This window comes from Sinocyclocheilus grahami, unplaced genomic scaffold (genome assembly GCF_001515645.1).
Source record: "Sinocyclocheilus grahami isolate Dianchi unplaced genomic scaffold, SAMN03320097.WGS_v1.1 scaffold1420.1, whole genome shotgun sequence".
NCBI classification, from domain to species: Eukaryota; Metazoa; Chordata; class Actinopteri; order Cypriniformes; family Cyprinidae; genus Sinocyclocheilus; species Sinocyclocheilus grahami.
The window spans coordinates 205200-223886 of record NW_015506599.1 but is presented as its reverse complement, the minus strand read 5'-3'; the positions used below and the strand labels follow the sequence as shown (position 1 = coordinate 223886).

Sequence of the window (18687 nt, the reverse complement as noted above, 5' to 3'; positions counted from 1 at the left end):
TACAAATATCATAATAATAATAAAAATAATAAAAATATAAATTACAATATATTTAAGTGTTTAGTAATTATGATTTCCTAACTACCAAAATTAATGAATTTATGAATTGGCTGATAGCCAATGGGAATTATTATTATTATTATTTTTTAAATATGATTTTAAATCACATTCACCAGTTGCAACATCTGAAAATGACATTTTGGTCATATACAGTCTAAATGTACATTTTGCTTCTTAAAAGGCAACGGTTCTTTCTCAGCGTTGGATGAATTTAATAACATCTGACAAGCTTAAACTCATCAAATTAGAGCAGATTTGAAAGAATTTATTGTAATTCAAGTGAAATGATGAGAAACATTTTTACGTCTTAAAAAGTGCAAAAAGCAAGTTCAATTAAAACGTGGCATAGTATTTGTATCTGTGAGGTATTTGCTGTGTGCATATTTAATTTGATGCCTGATGTGCATATTTCGAAGTATAAATGAGTAAAAATGATTTGTATTTTAATAGGGATAATTTAGGAAGTGCGTAAAGTTAGCGTAAAGGAACTGTTATTGAAACTACTGTTTGAATGCGCTCACGTGCTTGTGTATTGTGTAAGGTAGCGCACTTGAAGGCTCTCAGCGGCTGCTACAGGTGCGCACTTGTGTCTTACCTCATTGGCTCATCGGGGAGCCACACGACGCGTTCACTGCGCGCTCATGGCGTTCCACTCGCGCTCGACAGCTGCGACTGACGCATTTGGACAAGAAATGAATGCCCTGTGAAACTTCTTCGTCTCCCGAATGTGATCTTTGCAGACGCCGTGGGTGTTTCCGCGCTCATTCCTCCGGTATAAATAATCCGAAAGCACGGCGCGGCCGTTTTTTGGGCGACATTACCACGGGAAATACGACCGAAAGCGGTTTGCTTTAATTTCATGACCGAAAACTGACCCTTCACCAAGTTGGTAACGACTCCGGATCGTTAACTGTGGGGAGAAATGGGCACTTTACGCGATCTCCAGTACGCGTTACAGGAGAAGATTGAAGAACTGAGACAGAGAGACGCGCTGATTGATGAACTGGAGTTGGAGCTGGACCAGAAAGACGAACTCATCCAGAAGCTTCAGAATGAGTTAGACAAATACCGATCCGTTATAAGACCTGCAACTCAACAAGTCCACAAACAGAAGAGTGTCCTCCAAGAGCAGCAGAGGACTAAGAGACAGGCGATCTCAGCCGAACCTACAGCCTTTGATATTCAAGACCTCAATCATGTCACCCTGCCTTTCTATCCAAAGAGCCCACAGTAGGTGCCACTTAAATCTGATCAGTGCTGTTATGAAGCTGTCCGTCAAATTGATGCTGATGATTTGCATGATTACTGATGCAATTACGCATATGCAAACTTGTAATGACACATGAGTCATTGCCTTTGTGCTGTGCTGATTTTATGCAAGTGATCATGGTCACCTTGGTAGGACACCCTGAGTTCTGTGGTGCGAGTATAATCATAACCATCCATCCAACCTGTCTCCGTCCAAGCCTTCATTACTGCACTGATGTGATGTGTTGGGAATATTGGCAGATAGCCAGTCTGGTGCTTCCACCTGTTGATTCTGTTTATCAACTTTATATATATATATATATATATATATATATATATATATATAGCAGAAGACTTGGTATATAGTATGTAATGTAGTTTAGAATAGCATAATTTGCAAATTGGAAATACATAATTAATGTATAAGAATATACAATGGGTGGTAAGGTCTGGGACCACATTAAAAATCTGTGAACCAAAACCTGTCAATCAACAGGTGGTTTTAAGATTTAGAAAACAATTCAAAGGAAATAACTATTTCAAATTAAATCAAAAATGTTTTTTGATCAAAAAGCACATTTGTGACACTGACCACGTGAACTCTCTGTACAGACGGTCAGATGTTATTGCTTCCAATGAAGCGTTGCATCTCAAATCATTCTGAGAACAGCAGGTTTTGGTCATATCAGCAGTAGTTCTGCTGTCAAAACAATACAAATCCCACTGTATAATATAAGTATATATAAGGCAGTATATGATCAACATTTATTATATTGGCTAATAGTCCTTTAATAATAGTCCTTTTTCAGTCTCATATATCAGCAACAAAGGTGTACATAAAATGTTAAGCCTTTTAAAACTATACACAATGAATTCAGTGAAACTGCATGATGATCTCTAATGAAATGCACACAACTGGAAAGGGGAGTTGATTCTTAGCGCCGTTGAGAATCTTTTCATCTTGTCCTCAGCTGGATCTCTAGAGCGGTGTTATCCAAAAGCCTCCCTCATCCTAGCCTCCCAGCAATTCCATCATTTTCTTCTACAACTCATCTCTCCACACTCTCAGTGTCTTTTCTTTCACAGTTTGTGAGCATTTCAGTTCTCCTTGTGTTTATGTCTGGTGAATATTTGAGTGCATTTTGGTCGAGAGCCAGATGCCTATCATCTTTGTGAAGACATGACATTCTTTTGTGCTGGCATTCATGAATGCTGATAGTACATGCAAGACTAATTTCACTTGAACAATAACTATGCATGAAACCATTTGATGATTCATGCCCATACAGATTTATTAATTTATTTGACATGTGTTACTTTATTAATGGAAGGGTGGATGTATATTGAAAATGACACCTTGTAATCCCCAGCTGTTATTTGATTTGAAAACCCCATGAATTCACAATTGAAGATTGTACTGTACTGTAGCTTTTAATCTACTTCTATTAGTTTTAAAGCATTTATATGCTAGTTTACTCCTAAAAGTTGACAAAATGATCCTATTTATCTATCTTTCTCTTCTAGCTCAATGACACGATGCTCATATAACAGTAAAAAAGAAACCTATTTTAACTTAACTTAAATTAATTTGCTGCCTTAAAATTTTAAGTATAAACTTGGATGTATAAGCCATTTTCAACAAATTATATTAAACTGACTTAAAAAAAATCCAGTTGAATCTCATATAACTTATAAAAAAGTTGAAATTGCTCAACATATTTTGATGAGTTAAAGTCGTGTAAAACCAGAAGCTGCCATGACTTTCTGATCAAGTAATTAATACAGTTCTTATATACAATGATGTGAATACAGCTCTTCTGTGATGCATCAAAGTTCATGGGAAAAAAAAAGTTCAATTCCTAAAAAAATAAAAATTGTCACAACAATCTGTTAAAGGGGTCATATGATGCGATTTCAAGTTTTCCTTTCTCTTTGGAGTGTTACAAGCTCTTGGCGCATAAAGAAGATCTCTGAAATTGCAAAGACTAAAGTCTCAAATCCAAAGAGATATTCTTTATAAAAGTTAAGAGTCAGCCATGCCTACCTAAAATGGCTCGTTCTAACACGCCCCCACATAGCATCATCACTGTGTCTGTCACGCGACTCTGTTGCCCTTTTGGGCTTGAACTGATGATAAAACTAACGACATTATTAACTTGACATTATTAGTCTTGATATTTACTTTGAAAGCTGAAGCTGGTGATTATGGTAAGGGGCGTTACATTTCCGACGCGAGCTTGTGGTGTTCGGCCAATCACAATGCACTGGGTCAGCTGGCCAATCAGAGCAGACTGCGCTTGTCAAAGGAGGGGGCTTTGTTGAAAAGGACGTGTTTGAGAGAGGCGGGGCATAGAGGACCAACAATAATGTACAGTATTTGAAAAATAATGTGTTTTTTGAACATTAAAGCATGTCAACATATTCTGTTATACCAAATACACCAAATAATGATCTTTAAAATAGCATCATATGACCCCTTTAATATTATTGATTGGACAAATAAAACTTAATATTAAGCTGAATAATTTGATTAAAATGATTCATTGCTTGTTAATATTTGTAAACCTTTGTTTCCAAATTAAAGTAATGTGGAGAAACCACAAGCAGAAATGAAATCCTAAAACAGGAAACGACATCATAGAGAAGTCTTCTGAACTAAGAAACTTTAGCCTCTCTATCGCCATCTGCGGTTAAAACTTAAAATTGGATGTTACTTGCATAGTAGTCTTTTCACACTTCATTGCACAGCTTCTATTGCATAAACTGTTTCTATTTACAACATGTTTTTCACAATGTTTGAGATATGACCAATCAAAGCTGTTTAAAATAGTCACTGGCGCAGAGGAAATCCACCCAAAATACTTTAGTTTTGTTCAGTGCTGGCTTACTGATTGAGTTCTTCAGTCTCGCAAATGCTTTCATTATATTCAGCTAAGCATAGGTACGATATAAATCTAAAATTCATTGTGCAGTGTAGTCAAAGTCTTTAATTATAACGAGAGTTTTTGCAAGAGTGCAGAACTCAGTCAGGAAACTGAATGGACAGCTCCGATAATTATAGAAGGCTTGCTTTCTTTATGCAGTTTATTCACAACCATTTTTCATGCTGCTAAAAAGAACAATCTGAAGTTAATCATGTACTCACTGTCTTGATTTATGGTAGCTACAACCACTTCTCTCCACTCACACACAATAATAAGACCAATACATTCTTTTCTGTGGTTACAGACATGAAGTTAATGTCAAAACAAATGACGTAAGCCTCTAAAAACAACCAGACAGCTCAGACTTGTAGGTTTACTCTAGTGAATAGTGGCAAGATATGAACCCCATAAAATTAATCAATGAATTGTTTAAAAGTAAATCCTACACCAATTTTTCTGAACCCAGATTTGACTTTGATATCCATATGTATACTTGTTTAATAATGGAATTTTGTTCATTGATTTTAATGAAGAAAATTTTTTTTTAGTGCAGCTTACTTATCATAATATAATTTATTTAATAATATAAATATAAATCATTTAATGATATGAGTTATTTATTAATAATTTGACATTTTAATGGCATGGCACGTTTGGTAAGGGAAGGTAAAATGTCATGGTGTGATTCAAAAATGTAATGATATTTATAAAAGACATTTATGTATAATTCATAATATTTAAAAAATATTTATATTTTGTTTATAATTTTTATTACTTAATTAAAATGTGTAATTTATTTTTACTTGATAGTTTTGTTTACTTGATACTCTTCTCAAAACCTTTTACTTTTTAAAAATCATATAGACCCATCATGACTACCAAGACTATGTTTCTTGACGTGTTATAGATTTTTAGACATAGTCTAAATTGTCATTGACCTTTTGGAAAAACAAACAAACAATGATGCTGATGACTCATTTTGCAAATTCATTTTAAATTATCTTTAGAGTTGGAACCCTCTCCTCAAAATTACTAATATTGGCTATTGAAAAAAACTTTTCTAACTTTTTTTTAATAGGAAATACATTGATATAGGAAAGAAAAAACCCTGCACTCACCAGGTTGTGACTAAATTTGCTTGCACAAAACACCATGCACAGACAGTTGTGTCTGGTTTTAAAAATATCTGTTGTTGCAAACAAAAATAGTAATTTAACATCTATTGCAACTCACCAATGGAATACTTTAAAGCAGAAACATTATATAAAGGCTACAATTACACTTCTTTTGTCCTTAATTGCACTGATGCACAACACTGACCTTTAAAACAAAGGCTGGAACACCTGACGTTTGTTATAGCGCTTGTTAGAGACACGGCGAACAACTGTGAGCCGGATCCTGTGAGTGTCTTCACATTGTTCTCTCCCACTCTGCGGCCCCGGTTAAGTTTTGCAGAATCTATCCATCTTGCTTCCCACCAAAAGAGCATATTTTCTCCTTTTATGGAAATGGCTCAGTGTTGTTCTCCATGTCTGGGCAAACATGAATCTTTGTTAAACAAAAGAGTGGAGAGTGGGTTAAGAAGAGCTGTAAAAGCGTGCTGAGAGGGAAGGACTGGAGATGGCAACACGTACTGCAAGTGTGCCAATCTACACTATCTGCCAGCCTATCTGAAGTTATTCAGCATGGCTCAACAAAGCCATGCTCCATCTGGCTCCAAAATCAATTCGGCATTCCACCGAGTGGCTTGCCAGGACACCATAATGATGCCTCAAATATCAAAGACTCTGATTAAATTGAGGCTCCTGATGCGAGGTGGCATTTTCTGCGCTTTTTGCTATGGTAACCCCTTCAGAGCAATACTGTTGTCCGTCTCTGAAGACTTTGAAATCTGTCCACCACCTGCAGCTCTGATCTCAAAGAGAAAGTTCGGTGCATGGCCGTTTAGTTTGTTTTAATGAACATGAGGAAACAGGGTTTGATGTTGTTCATGGGCTAATGATCACAGTTTCTGTTTTTATTCCCTCGCTTTTAATTTCAAAAGCATCATTTTGATTCCGGTCAGCACTGTTAATTTCTTCTTGAAACTGTGTGTAGGCTTTATATTCCACATGAGTTTTTTTTTTGTGGTAAATACGTCTTTGGGAACTGAGAATCTAAAAGGACAAGAAGGAATTGCACTCTTGCATGAGAACACTGTTACACTATAAGATACAGTATCAGCGGGCTTTATGCTTGTGGCCTGGCCTCTGATCGTGATCTGCTAAGTGGAGTACTTGTAAATGATTTATGGATTAGTGATTTGCTATTCAAAATAGGTCATGATACAAACAGTCTGATATGGTATCGCGTGGGACGCAGAGAGCAGTGTAGTTAAATTTTGAGCGAAAACTTTAATGCAAACCTCTACAGACACCTTGACAATGGAATCGACATTGGCTAGTACATTTTTTTGTTTACTCACCAGGCTACATTTTTTATTTTTTATCATAGAAATTAGTGATGTTTCATACATTATTGGTCATTCAAAAACAAAACAAACAAACTCTTAAAGTGTTTCCATGTCCACTTTGTATAAGCTGCGGCTGCGGTGCTTATTAAGCATCTTTGGAATTATTGTTTGGGCTTGGTTCATAAAGTGATCCAGTTTATGGAGTTCATAAAGTAGGCACATAAAGTAGACAGGCGCAGATCACTTTGGTATGTGGTTTATTCCCAAGAAAAGAAGTTTGGATTTAAGTTTATTATAGGCTTGTTCATTCATTGTTGTGTTTTTCTAGCACAATCTGGAAACACTAATGAGTCAGTTCAAATTGTCCATTTCAGTGACCCGATTCAAAACTCAAAAATCATTGCATCATAACTGAAAAATGTGCAGAATCCCTATGTGCCTACGTTTGATCTAATTGAATATCTTGATTCACTAGTTAAAGGGATAGTTCACCCAAAAATGAAAATTCTGTCATTAATTACTCACCCTCATGTCGTTCTAAACCTGTAAGACAAATTAAGATATTTTTGATGAATTCCGAGAGCTCTCTGACCCTCCCACAGACAATTCCAGAATTATCCGTTACGTTTCCTGACCTTTAACCCTAAAACACCACTCATTGCAATGTGCAATTCAAAATACTGGTTAAACACCTGCAAAAAATCAATACACAAACTTGCTTCATATTAACAGTGCATTATGGCCTATTTTTACAGACTTTTCTTAGAGTGCACCTATACCATTTTGAGTGATCAAGTCTTACCTTTCTTCTGTTCCCTTGTCCCCTTGTCTTATTTACACCTCTCATTATTGTTGGTTGATGGCTGCCCATGTCTATGTGGCAATGCTATATTCTCAATGTAATGTCTTCATCAAGTATGTAAAGTAGAATGATTTGTTGTTAATCCCTCTTTCACCGTCAGACAGAAGGAACAGTTGAGGCCATATTTCTCTAGACAATTGCACGATCGGGGGATAAGAAAACAGCAAATGAAATGTGTTTATAATCCTATAAGTGTTCTATTAGTTTCAATCTCATGTTCCCCTTGGAATTCATATGCCTACAAATGATCACGCAAATTTGCTGTTGCCATTATGAGTTTGATTTGAACAGTTAAATGTATTTTGAATAACTATGGAATAGTTCAAGAATTCCTATTCATGTTTAGTATGTGTGTGTTTGAATCTTCTTGCTTGAAACGTTTCTTCCAATCAATTCGTTGTCAAATGTATCACATTCTTGTTATAGAAATCATGTCCAAAACTATACTCTGCAAAGAGCGGTAAAAACGCGGACCATGTGATCGATAAGAGAACATTTGATTTATGAATGGGGAGGAGGAATATACAACACCCCGAGCAACGACAACATCTAATTGGTCAAAACACCATTTGGGAGGTGTTAAACAGCCCGGTTTAAATACTCAGCACATCATCAAACTTTGCTTTTTGTGTCTAGCTTAGTTATATGCTTTTTAGCCATGCGGCTTTTTAGTTACATGCTTTTTAGCCATGCGGCTTCTTACCTCTTCCTTCTTGCCTTTTGAGCCGTGTTTTCTTTTTAATCATGCTTCTTTAGCTTTTGGGTATTGGTGGAGTTCCCTTTAAAATCTTAAATGATTCCCTTTGAGCTAAATTGACCTGTTTCCCTTACACTTGAGTACTGGGACAAGAAGTGAAGTAAAGTGCATTATTTGTAAAACATTTTACATACATTTCTTACAAAATATATGTTTTTCCAATCAAATTGTGTCAGCACCATCTGATATAAAGAAAAAAAGCCAAAATACTGTTAAATTTAACATTCACTTTAATAAATTAATTTAAAAGTGTTAATGAAAAACATATTTCCTTAAACACACATTAGTTTTACTGGTTATGTTAGCTAACTTGGCAGTTAACATTTGGATAATTGTCTAAAAATCTCAAACAACTGATTTACATCACATTTTGAGTTGATATTGGTATTAAAACACATGAATAAGTAAAGACAAAAAGTAAGGATATATTTACTGTATGCTTGCCGCGATAGACGGTGCTGACGGTGATACCGGTGTTAAGTCGCAACACCGGTTACGTCACTTGCCCACCGCGTCACCGACCCCCACCGTCGTTTTTATTTTTTATAGTAATAGTAAAAGAACAGATACTACAATTAAAAACTGAACGTGGCTGCTCAATGCAGCGTGCCGAACGACAGTCGCATCACGATCAGATTTAATTTCTCCAGTGAGGAGAGTGAATCGAGCTGACTGACAAGAAGAGTGAGGGGAGACAGACAAGACGATGGCGGATGATTTAGTTTCGAAACGAGATGCAAAAGCGCCTGTTTGGCAATATTTTGGATTTTGAAAAACCTGTTGACTTTTGCCGTTTATCTGATTTTGGACATTTTTTTTAAACATTTGTTTCTTATTTAATTGGTTCCACATTGTTTGCTGATTTTTACTTTATTTAAACTTTGTGTCATTTATTGATTTTATTTGACATCAATTTGTATGCCGTGCCTCCAAGCTTTCTTACTCGTTTTGCTAATAAACATTCTATTTTCTTATTTATTTGGTTATATATTATACATGTTTACTTATTTCCAGTTTTGTATACCTATTTAAACTTTATGTAAGTTATTTGTTATTTTACATTAGGCATAGCCTGCCCTATAGCATGGTGTATTTTTATTTGTTTTGTTAATAAAAGTTCTATGTTTTATATATACGCTAAAGTAAGTTTGACGTTGTATTTTGTTGTTGCATTCAAACAATTGACGCCGAATTGTCGCTAATTCGGTGCTTTTAAGCTATTTAAAAGCAAAGGAAAGCGAGGAAAAGAGGGAAAATTCAAACAAACTAAAAACAAACAATTTCTTTATTCCGAATTGCCACTATTTGAAAGTGAAAGTAAAATGTGCATGCCGCTTTTACAAGCTATTTAAAAGCGAAGGAAAGCAAGGAAAAGAGGGAACGCCCCCGAGGTGATACCAGTATTACCGGTGTTGTCACATGTCGATTAACCGGTGGGAAAATTTCCTCACTGCCACAACCCTAATTTACAGTACATTAGTGCCACAATTTTTACACTTTTTAGTTTAATCAACCTACAAATTGCTTACTAAATAGTGGTCTTAGTTATATTTGAATATAACTATAGTTATGCATATAATATAGTTAGTGATAAAATAATATAATTTGATATAAATTAACATGTTAATATTTTAGTGATCATCTCCCAAGTATTTCTGGGCAGAATCGTGGTACTTGTTTTGTCTCATATCTCAAGAATCAAGAAGTTATATTTAGTGAGAGGTCAGTTTTTTATACAAAAACACCATTGTTTGTAGTGCTGGTGCCCACATGGATGACAAATCCATGTCATTAATATCATTAGTCCAGGCAGAGCCACAGATCTTGAGGTCTTATCATCCGCCCATGGGACATTAGTACCCAGCAGGAGTGTGTGAGTGGTAGTAACACAGTGTATCTGAGCAGTCATCTGTCCACCCCATGTCCTCCTTGGGCTCCAGCACTCGTGCACTCTTGCACAGATGGTCCATTCTTGCCATAATCTCTGCCACACTGTCATTTCTAATCAAAGGAGAAAAAAGATCCAATATTTTCAAATCTGCAGATCTGCTTGTGCAGTGATTGAATAATCAAATATACCCAGTGCATGATTACAAATAGATTTGTGGAAGGGAACTTGGAATCCAGTGGCACTAGCAAGTCCATCTGACAAGCATTGTCCAATAAAATGTGATGTTGTCAATGAAAATGAGTCATCACATAGAGCCCAGATGCTCTCCATACGAAGGAATTCATCCATTGGCGTGGTGAGGTATTGATTGCATTCACAAACCCAGGTATGGGGAATTCTCTCTGATTATTTCAGCGGTTGACATTTTTCTGTGAGTAATCTCACACGCTGTGGTGTTGAATGGAGGTGTCTGGGATTTCAAGAAAAAAAAGAGAGATCTGTGAGATTTCAGTTATTTCGGAGGAACCCAGTGGTTTTGCTCATGGGTTTTCAAAAACTTCTTGATCTGTTTTTGTTTTATAAACAGGGTGGGCGATCTGATGATTTTGTATCGTGATTGATCTTGAAGAAGTCCACAATCTGCTTTTCAAGTGTATCTCAGAGATCAAGACCAAATGTATCCTATTTTTGTCAGTATGTAAATCTATCCATGTATTTTTCAGTTGGCAGGAAGCTATTAACATGTTAGAGCAATGGACAAATGAGTAAGTAAAGAGTGTGATATTAAAAGAGTGTTGATATTAAAAGCACAATAAGGCAAAGCATCTGAATGCCGCGAAGGTCAAATACAAACAAAAATATGTCAAAATGCCCGCTGTGGTGGGTATTCACATAAACACAGTCAGTTATGTCTTAGATGAATGAAAATAGTTTGGAGAAAATAGGATGTGTGTGAGTATATTAGGTCTTAAAGTGACAGCAGCCTAATATACCTGCTGCTTCTGTGTCATAAATAGTAATCAAACCACAGCAGAAATGGAGAAAATGACCCACTGCTTTTGACCAAATAATTGTTGTAGCTTTAATAAAAACGAATGTATATTTAATTCATACAGTGTGGTATTTTACATTTAATTACTTAATTCAGTTTCCATTGTATTTCTTACCTGAATATTATTGGACAGACCTGCCTGAAAAATTTAAAGCACTTCATTTGTGTCTTTGTTCTGTTTTATTATTTTGTTATATTGCTTGTCATTTGTTTCTTTCTGATTGTTTACATGTCTTGAATAAGCTTGATACCTTTTTTACTTCTATAAGTTGCAGGGCCTAACTTTTATTGCTCATTAACTTTCAAAACCAACATGAAAAAGTAATTTTTTTCATTTACCCTTGTCATCCATAGGTCTAAAGAACTAATCAAAGAAGCCATTCTTGACAATGACTTCATGAAGAACCTGGAGCTGTCTCAGATTCAGGAGATTGTGGACTGCATGTACCCTGTGGAGTATGATAAAGAAAGTTGTATCATCAAAGAAGGCGATGTGGGCTCCCTGGTCTATGTCATGGAAGGTAGGCCATGTCAAAGTATTCTTGCTGTTTACTCTACTGTGTTTTACAACTGTAACAGATGATATACAGACAGGCCAGTAGACCACAGGAGGCTTTGCATTACAGTGATTTACCTCGGATAAGGAGTATTCTTTGGCAAAACCTGGTGTATTGCTTAACTTTGGATACTGAAATTTTTTTTCCACCATAAAGAACGTTTTGTCCAATGGAAAGGTTTTGTGGATGTGTATGGTTCTTCATGGAACCGTCAATGCCAATAAAGAACCTTTACTTTTAAGAGTGTATGAGATCAGCCAGTTGGTAACCCTTTGTCTGAAGTTCTGAAAAACCTTCTGATCCTAAAATCCTAAAATTTTTAGATGATTTAGCAGTTTATAACTACAGTTTTGCGCTTTTTTGGTTTCTGCTCTGTGTAGATTAATTACCACTTGGATGTAAATGTCCCCCTCATTATGTAAATAACATTTTATGTTCATAAAATTTGTAATACTTCTCACAGGCCTACTCCATTTTTTTTTTTTTTTTTTTTTTTTTTTTTTTACAATTTGTTTAATTAATGTCTGTTATGAAAGGAAGTGCTCCATGTAGTAACTCACAAATCACTTTATTTTCTGTAGAGAGTAGCAGTGGAAACCCCGGCACAGGTTCACACACCAAACAAGAGTTTGTTTAGTAATACATTTTGGTTGTCACTCTAGTTTACAACCAAACAACATGAGAACAGAACCACATTTAGCCCTCTAAAATAGGGCTGGTGCTGTTTGAACACTGGCTTAGAACTGAACTTGAGGAGCAATAACCGTAGCCTTATTTAATCCACTTCCAACTTAGCTTTTCATCTCCAGGCGGCTGGGTTGAATGGCGAGTTTTATGGTCACCTTGGATCTTTTCACAGACATAACGTAGATTTCTTTTATCATGTTATATTTCCTTGTGGTCTGTCGCAGGTTCTGCTGCAGTGCTGTATGAGTTCTTTCTAATGCCGTTTATGACATAAAATCTCCTCTGTTTTGTTGACCATAAATGAAAGTCCTTTTAGATGTATTCACATCTTATTTAAGCCATCAACTGTCCATGTATTTGGTTTTAGACGCCACAGGATTTTATTGAATGCACAGCCCCCTTGGTGCTACAGCGGTCTCTGGTAGCATTTAAAAGTTCACTTATATAGCCTGTCTGAAAAATAGCCTGAAGTTGATTGTGAACCTTGCAAAACAGTTGAATTGGTCTCCAGTTGCACTTAAAAAATATATATTGTTAAAAAGATGGTTTCTAGTCTTAAAGGAACTCTCCACCATTTTCCAACTCCCCTAGAGTTAAACAGTTGAGTTTTACCGTTTTCGAATCCATTCAGCCGATCTCCGGGTCTGGCGGTAGCACTTTTAGCTTTTTTTCACTTGTTTAATTATACTTTAAAATTTGCTGCCGTACCATGATGCAATGATATTACGCTGCGCCTGAAAATATACATATTGGAAGTTACCTAGCTGGGACTATTTTCAGGCGCTGCGTAATATCATTGTGCCTGCTGCACCCATGGTACGGCAGCAAAGTTGCTTGATTATTACACCGGAAGCCATATCGGCCTAGAAAATCGCAACTTTTCATTTTCCATCGGTCTTAGTACACGATGTAACTACAGAAGAGCCAAGTTTTAAATAGGAAAAATATAGAAACTCTTTTGAGCAAGATGCTAACGGTCTAATCAGATTCAATGATCTATGCTAAGCTAAGCTAAAAGTGCTACCGCCAGACCCGGAGATCGGCTGAATGGATTTGAAAATGGTAAAACTCAACTGTTTAACTCTAGGGGAGTTGGAAAATGAGCCTATTTTCAAAAATAGTGGAGTGTTCCTTTAAAGATGTCTCCTGTGCTGATTTCAGAGTGTCTGCACTTTCACTCTTAAAAATAAAGTTTCCAAAAGGGGGTTTATACAGCAATGCCATAGAAGAACCATTTTGGGTTCCCAAAGAACCTTTCGATCAAGTTATTTAAGATATTTTTATGTGGTTAAATAACATTTTAAAAATCTAACAAACCTTTTTTCTACAAAAAACTTTTTTCTAAAATAAATTTTGTGGAATGGAAAGTTTTCATGGAATTTAAATGTTCTTCATGGAACCATAGATGCCAATAAAAAAACTTTACTTTCAAGACAATCAAACTACTTTTAGAAGTGTTACCAACCAAAGCACAGAATTGAAGCACAGAGTTTGCTTTAATACTAGGACCACTAGATATGTAGCACGGTTGCTTCCAAACTGTTTCAGTTACATTTAAAATTCAAGTTTTTGGTATTTACGAAAAAAAGTGCTTGAGTGGAAATATCCCGTGAACAGCTATGAATAGGCATTCAAGTGAGGCAGATGTACCATTCTGTTAAGTAGAGCCACTAACTGTGGGGTTTTTCTCACAGCACTGCACCCATAAACCATTTTTGCCTCTTCAAACTAACCCCTGCCAGTCACCACAGGAAGCATGCTCTTTAACTCCAAACCTTTCAGTCTGCTTCCAATAATGTACCTTCAATAGGCGGCTCACCTCCTCCTGTTGTATTGTTGTAGCTGTAGAATATGTCTCGGTAGTCGCCTCTGGCGACAGAGATGCTAATTTCCTCTAATTTATTGCCTTGCCCTTGCATGTGTCCGCCCTCATATTTGATTCCAAACCCCTTAAGACTGACTGTGGTCCTCTTTACGAATGTATTTAGTAAGCATTTTTGGCAATAATGTGTATGCCTTTATATGAACTTAGATGAACTGAAAGTGAGTGAATGTGTAATTTTAAATGTCAATATAGTTCACCCAAAAATGAAAATTTGCTGAAAATTAACTCGTCTTCAGACCATCCAAAATGTAGATGAATCAGAACAGGTTTGGATCAATGCAGTGAATGGGTGCCGTCAGAATGAGAGTCCAAAGCTGGTGTTTTGGCTTGAAGTAATGGTCTTAATTTAAAATGCCTTGATAAATTAGTTTCTTACAAACGCACAGCTTTTTGCTTCACATGACGTAACTGATGAACTGGAATCATGTGGATTACTTGTGGATTATTGTGATGCTTAACAGCTGTTTGGACTCTCGTTCTGATGGCACCCATTCACTGCAGAGGATCCATTGGTGAGCAAGTGATGTAATGCTGAATTTCTCCAAATCTGATTTGATGAAAATACAAACTCATCTACATCTTGGATGGCCCGAGAATGAGTACATTTTCATCAAATTATCTATTCATTTAATATGCTCAATTATAAGCATGCTCTTTGTAAGTTGATTTCCCCAAAAAGTGTAACTCTGTCTCTTTAGTACTTTCAAAACTGCTTTGTTTGTTTGAACATCCTGACCAGCCTGGCAACAGTGACTTATTAACCAATGGCGTGAGTGTGGGTGGAACTGTCTGTCCAATAACAGGTGGGGAGAGTGTTTGTGAAACCTGTTTATAAACAAGAACGACAGAAAAGCAGTTCACCTTTAGCTGGCCTATACAGTAAGTTCGAATAGCTCAACAAACTAGTGCTGAATGGCTAAAAAATACAATGGATATTCAATTCACACTGTCTTAGTGTCTTCCATTTCTTAATGTTAATTATTATGCTGAATTAACTTCAAACAGACCCTTTGGTGCACAACTGTCTGAATTTAAAGCAATTAAGTGTTTGAAGCAACAGGTCACCCGATTTTCTGGCAGGCAAGTGAAGGAATTAAAGTTTAGGAACATATTAATCTGACAGCTGTTAATGAAAAACGCTTATACAGATTCCTTGTGCTCAGCTTCACATATAAGATATAGGAGCAGAATTTAGCTCTATTGTCTGACAGAAGGATTTGGTTTTGTCTAATCAGTTCTTTACTCATTAATTTGGGAGCTTTATGTTGGTGATATCAATTTTGTGATACTCTATACAGTACTGTATGTGTGTCAAATCTCTTATCTCTTTGTATTGTAGTGTTCTGTTTTAGTGGTGAGGCAATAGGGAGTATTAAAGGGATAGTTCACTCAAAAATTTTATGTTTATCTGCTTACCCCCAGAGCATTCAAGATGTAGGTGACTTTGTTTCTTCAGTAGAACACATATGATGATTTTTTACTTTAACCGTTGCAGTCTCAGTCGTATAATGCATGGCAATGGTAACAAAATCTATGAGAGTAAAAAAAACATGTACAGACAAATCCAAATTAAACCCTGCGGCTCGTGACGACACATTGATGTCCTAAGACACGAAACGATCGGTTTGTGCCAGAAACCGAACAGTATTTATATCATTATTTACCTCTGTTTCTGGAAGTTTGTTTTTGTGGTTCTGCGGAGCTTCACAGAAGGCACCAGCTGAAAGATGTGGTGATCAGAGTGTGAGGGCTTTCTGACTGCCCCCTTCCTGGATGTTGACTCATAAAGGTCCTGGAGGGAGGGCAGATTGCAGCTGATGATCTTCAGTCTGCTTGGATCCAGTGCTATGGTGGATTCAAATCAGATGGTTTTGAGGACGGATTTAGTGATGCATTGTAGAACTACGCCATCACTGCCAGTGGCAAGTTGAAGTTCTTGGAAGTTCTCAGGAGTTACTTGATCTTTAGTAGGCATGTGCATATCGACTAGTTGGAGGGTCGTCTGACTAATATTTTACTACTACTACTTTACAGTTGATTGACAAAAATTATATATTTTTTGTTTCCATTCATCACTGTAGAAGTTTGAAAAAGATTTCATTTAATTTCATTTTTTTCTTATATTAATACAGCAAATAAAAAACTTAGGTATTGTTATTAGCCAAATCTCCACTGTCTTTAGGACATTCAGTTGTAAGTTCTAACTGCACCAAGACACCAGGTGTTTTACTTCCTTCCTATAAATGGGTCCGTTGTTGCATATTAGGCCAATCAGCGTCATGATATCTGCAAATTTAAAAGGATTTCTTCAAGGTACAGTCATTTGTGTCGAGAAGAGAAGTAGAGATGGCAAACTACCTTCTCGTACTCCAGTACTGATAGTCAGTGAGCCAGTTGTACTTTCTCTTGTTTAGGAATTTGCATGTCTTCCTGATGTTTCCTTACTTGGTGTGTATATACATACATATATCATAGTCTGTATGTGAGAATGCTTTAGCTTTAAAAGTCAATCCTTTTAGCTGACCGTTTTTGACAAAACACAATCAAGTGTTGGAATGGAAAAACCCATCAAGCAGATTGCTGGGGTTAAGTGAGTTGTGGTAGGGAAAGGTTATGATCTCAATAAATCTCCAGCCTGTGGGTCTCCTCTGCTGGGGTTGAACATGTGACATGTGTCAGATTAATAACCACAAACCTCAAAGTTTGACAGCAACACTATGGGTTTTGGTGACACACAGATTTCATCCAGACAGGAAAATATATGTCAAATTTATGTGTTTTATGTGTTATGTGTATTTTACTAATAATAATGACCTCCAATTTGACAGAAACGTGGGATGAGGCATCACGAATAAGAAGTCAGTCATTTAGTGATCCATGCAGGTTTCGGACAACATGACCTGGACTGTCATGTTAAAAGAGATTGGTAGTTTCTACTGCAGATTAATGTTGTTCTCCGATGTATTCCTTATTAAAGATGGGAGTAATTACCCTTATGTTTTCCAAAACTGTACAGTATGACTTTGTTCTGTGGAACACTAAAGAAGATGTAATTTAGGTTGTAACAACACGGAATTCTGACATTATTTTTATTTTTAGGTAAACTATCCCTTTAAATGAATAGTTCACCCAAAAATGAAAATTTGCTGCAAATGTACTCGCCCTCGGGCCTTCTAAGGTATAGATGAGGTTTTTTTTTTTTCATCCGAACATATTTGAAGAAATTTATTATTAGCATTGTGTCACTTGCTCACCAATAGATCCTGTGCAGTGAATGGGTGCCGAGTCAAAACAGCTGATAAAAACATCACAATAATCCACAAGTAATCCATCTTTGTATGACACAAATCTGTTATTAAGCCGTTTTAACTTTAAACGGTTGCTTCTGTCCAAAATATGAGTCCATAATCATAACGTTCTTCCTTTAAAAAGAATCCATCCTCTCTCATCAAAATTCACCTGCATATTTGGTTTGGACTGTTTTGGACTGTTTTTAAACAGTGCATAATCTGTGCATATTTCTCTCCTGATTCAGACCAGATGATTTTTCACTGGAGAAAACAAAATTATGGATAGAGTATTTTAATAATTTCTTACAAACATGCAGCTTTTTGCTTAAAAAAAAAAGAAAAAGTTAATTGATGGACTGACGTGGGGATTACTTGTGATGTTTTTATCAGCTGTTTGGACTCTCATTCTGACGGCACCCATTCACTGAGGAGGATCCATTCACCAATGATAAAAGCTGATAAAAACAACACAATAATGTATGTAATGATAAATTTTTCCATATCTGTCCCAATGAAGAAACAATCTCATCTACATCTTGGATGGTTTTCATTTTTTAGGGAACTATTCCTTTAAACTCCTGAGCGTTCATTTCAATCTACTGATGGAAGATCCTTTTTGTGCCACACTTCCAATGTAAATATGTTTATTACATGATTGAACAACCTCATTTAAAGTATTGCTTGTGCAAATTAACCACCCAATTACATACATAAATTACAATACAACAATGGGTACACCACAATGTTATTGAATAATCAGTCAGTGATTAAACTGGATTCAGTGCCAGAGTGTAAAAGAAAACAATCTCACAGAAATTGTTCTGTAAATTTTTTTATGAATGAGGCCCAATGATCTGTGTACACTGCTCTCATACTATTGAATTATTCAATAAGTCTATAAGCCTATAACACGTTGATGATGAGCAGGAAACAGAACCTGGGGTGCTGCAGCAAAACAATTAATACACTTCCAAAACAGAGGAATTCGTTTTGAGAGACTTCTGGGCTTCTGTTATATAGATC

At 36.2% G+C, this 18687-nt stretch overlaps 1 protein-coding gene across 1 annotated transcript in view; it reads left to right on the top strand.

Moving 5' to 3' along the window:
- Window positions 1-684: 684 nt before the first annotated feature.
- LOC107570132 (cGMP-dependent protein kinase 1-like) overlaps window positions 685-18687 on the top strand; it is a 144024-nt gene continuing 126021 nt past the window's right edge. Inside the window, exons 1-2 of the mRNA XM_016256331.1 lie at window positions 685-1290; window positions 11600-11766. Of these exons, the coding sequence (XP_016111817.1) occupies window positions 983-1290; window positions 11600-11766 (475 nt within the window). The 5' untranslated portion in view covers window positions 685-982. The remainder of the gene's footprint in view (window positions 1291-11599; window positions 11767-18687) is intronic.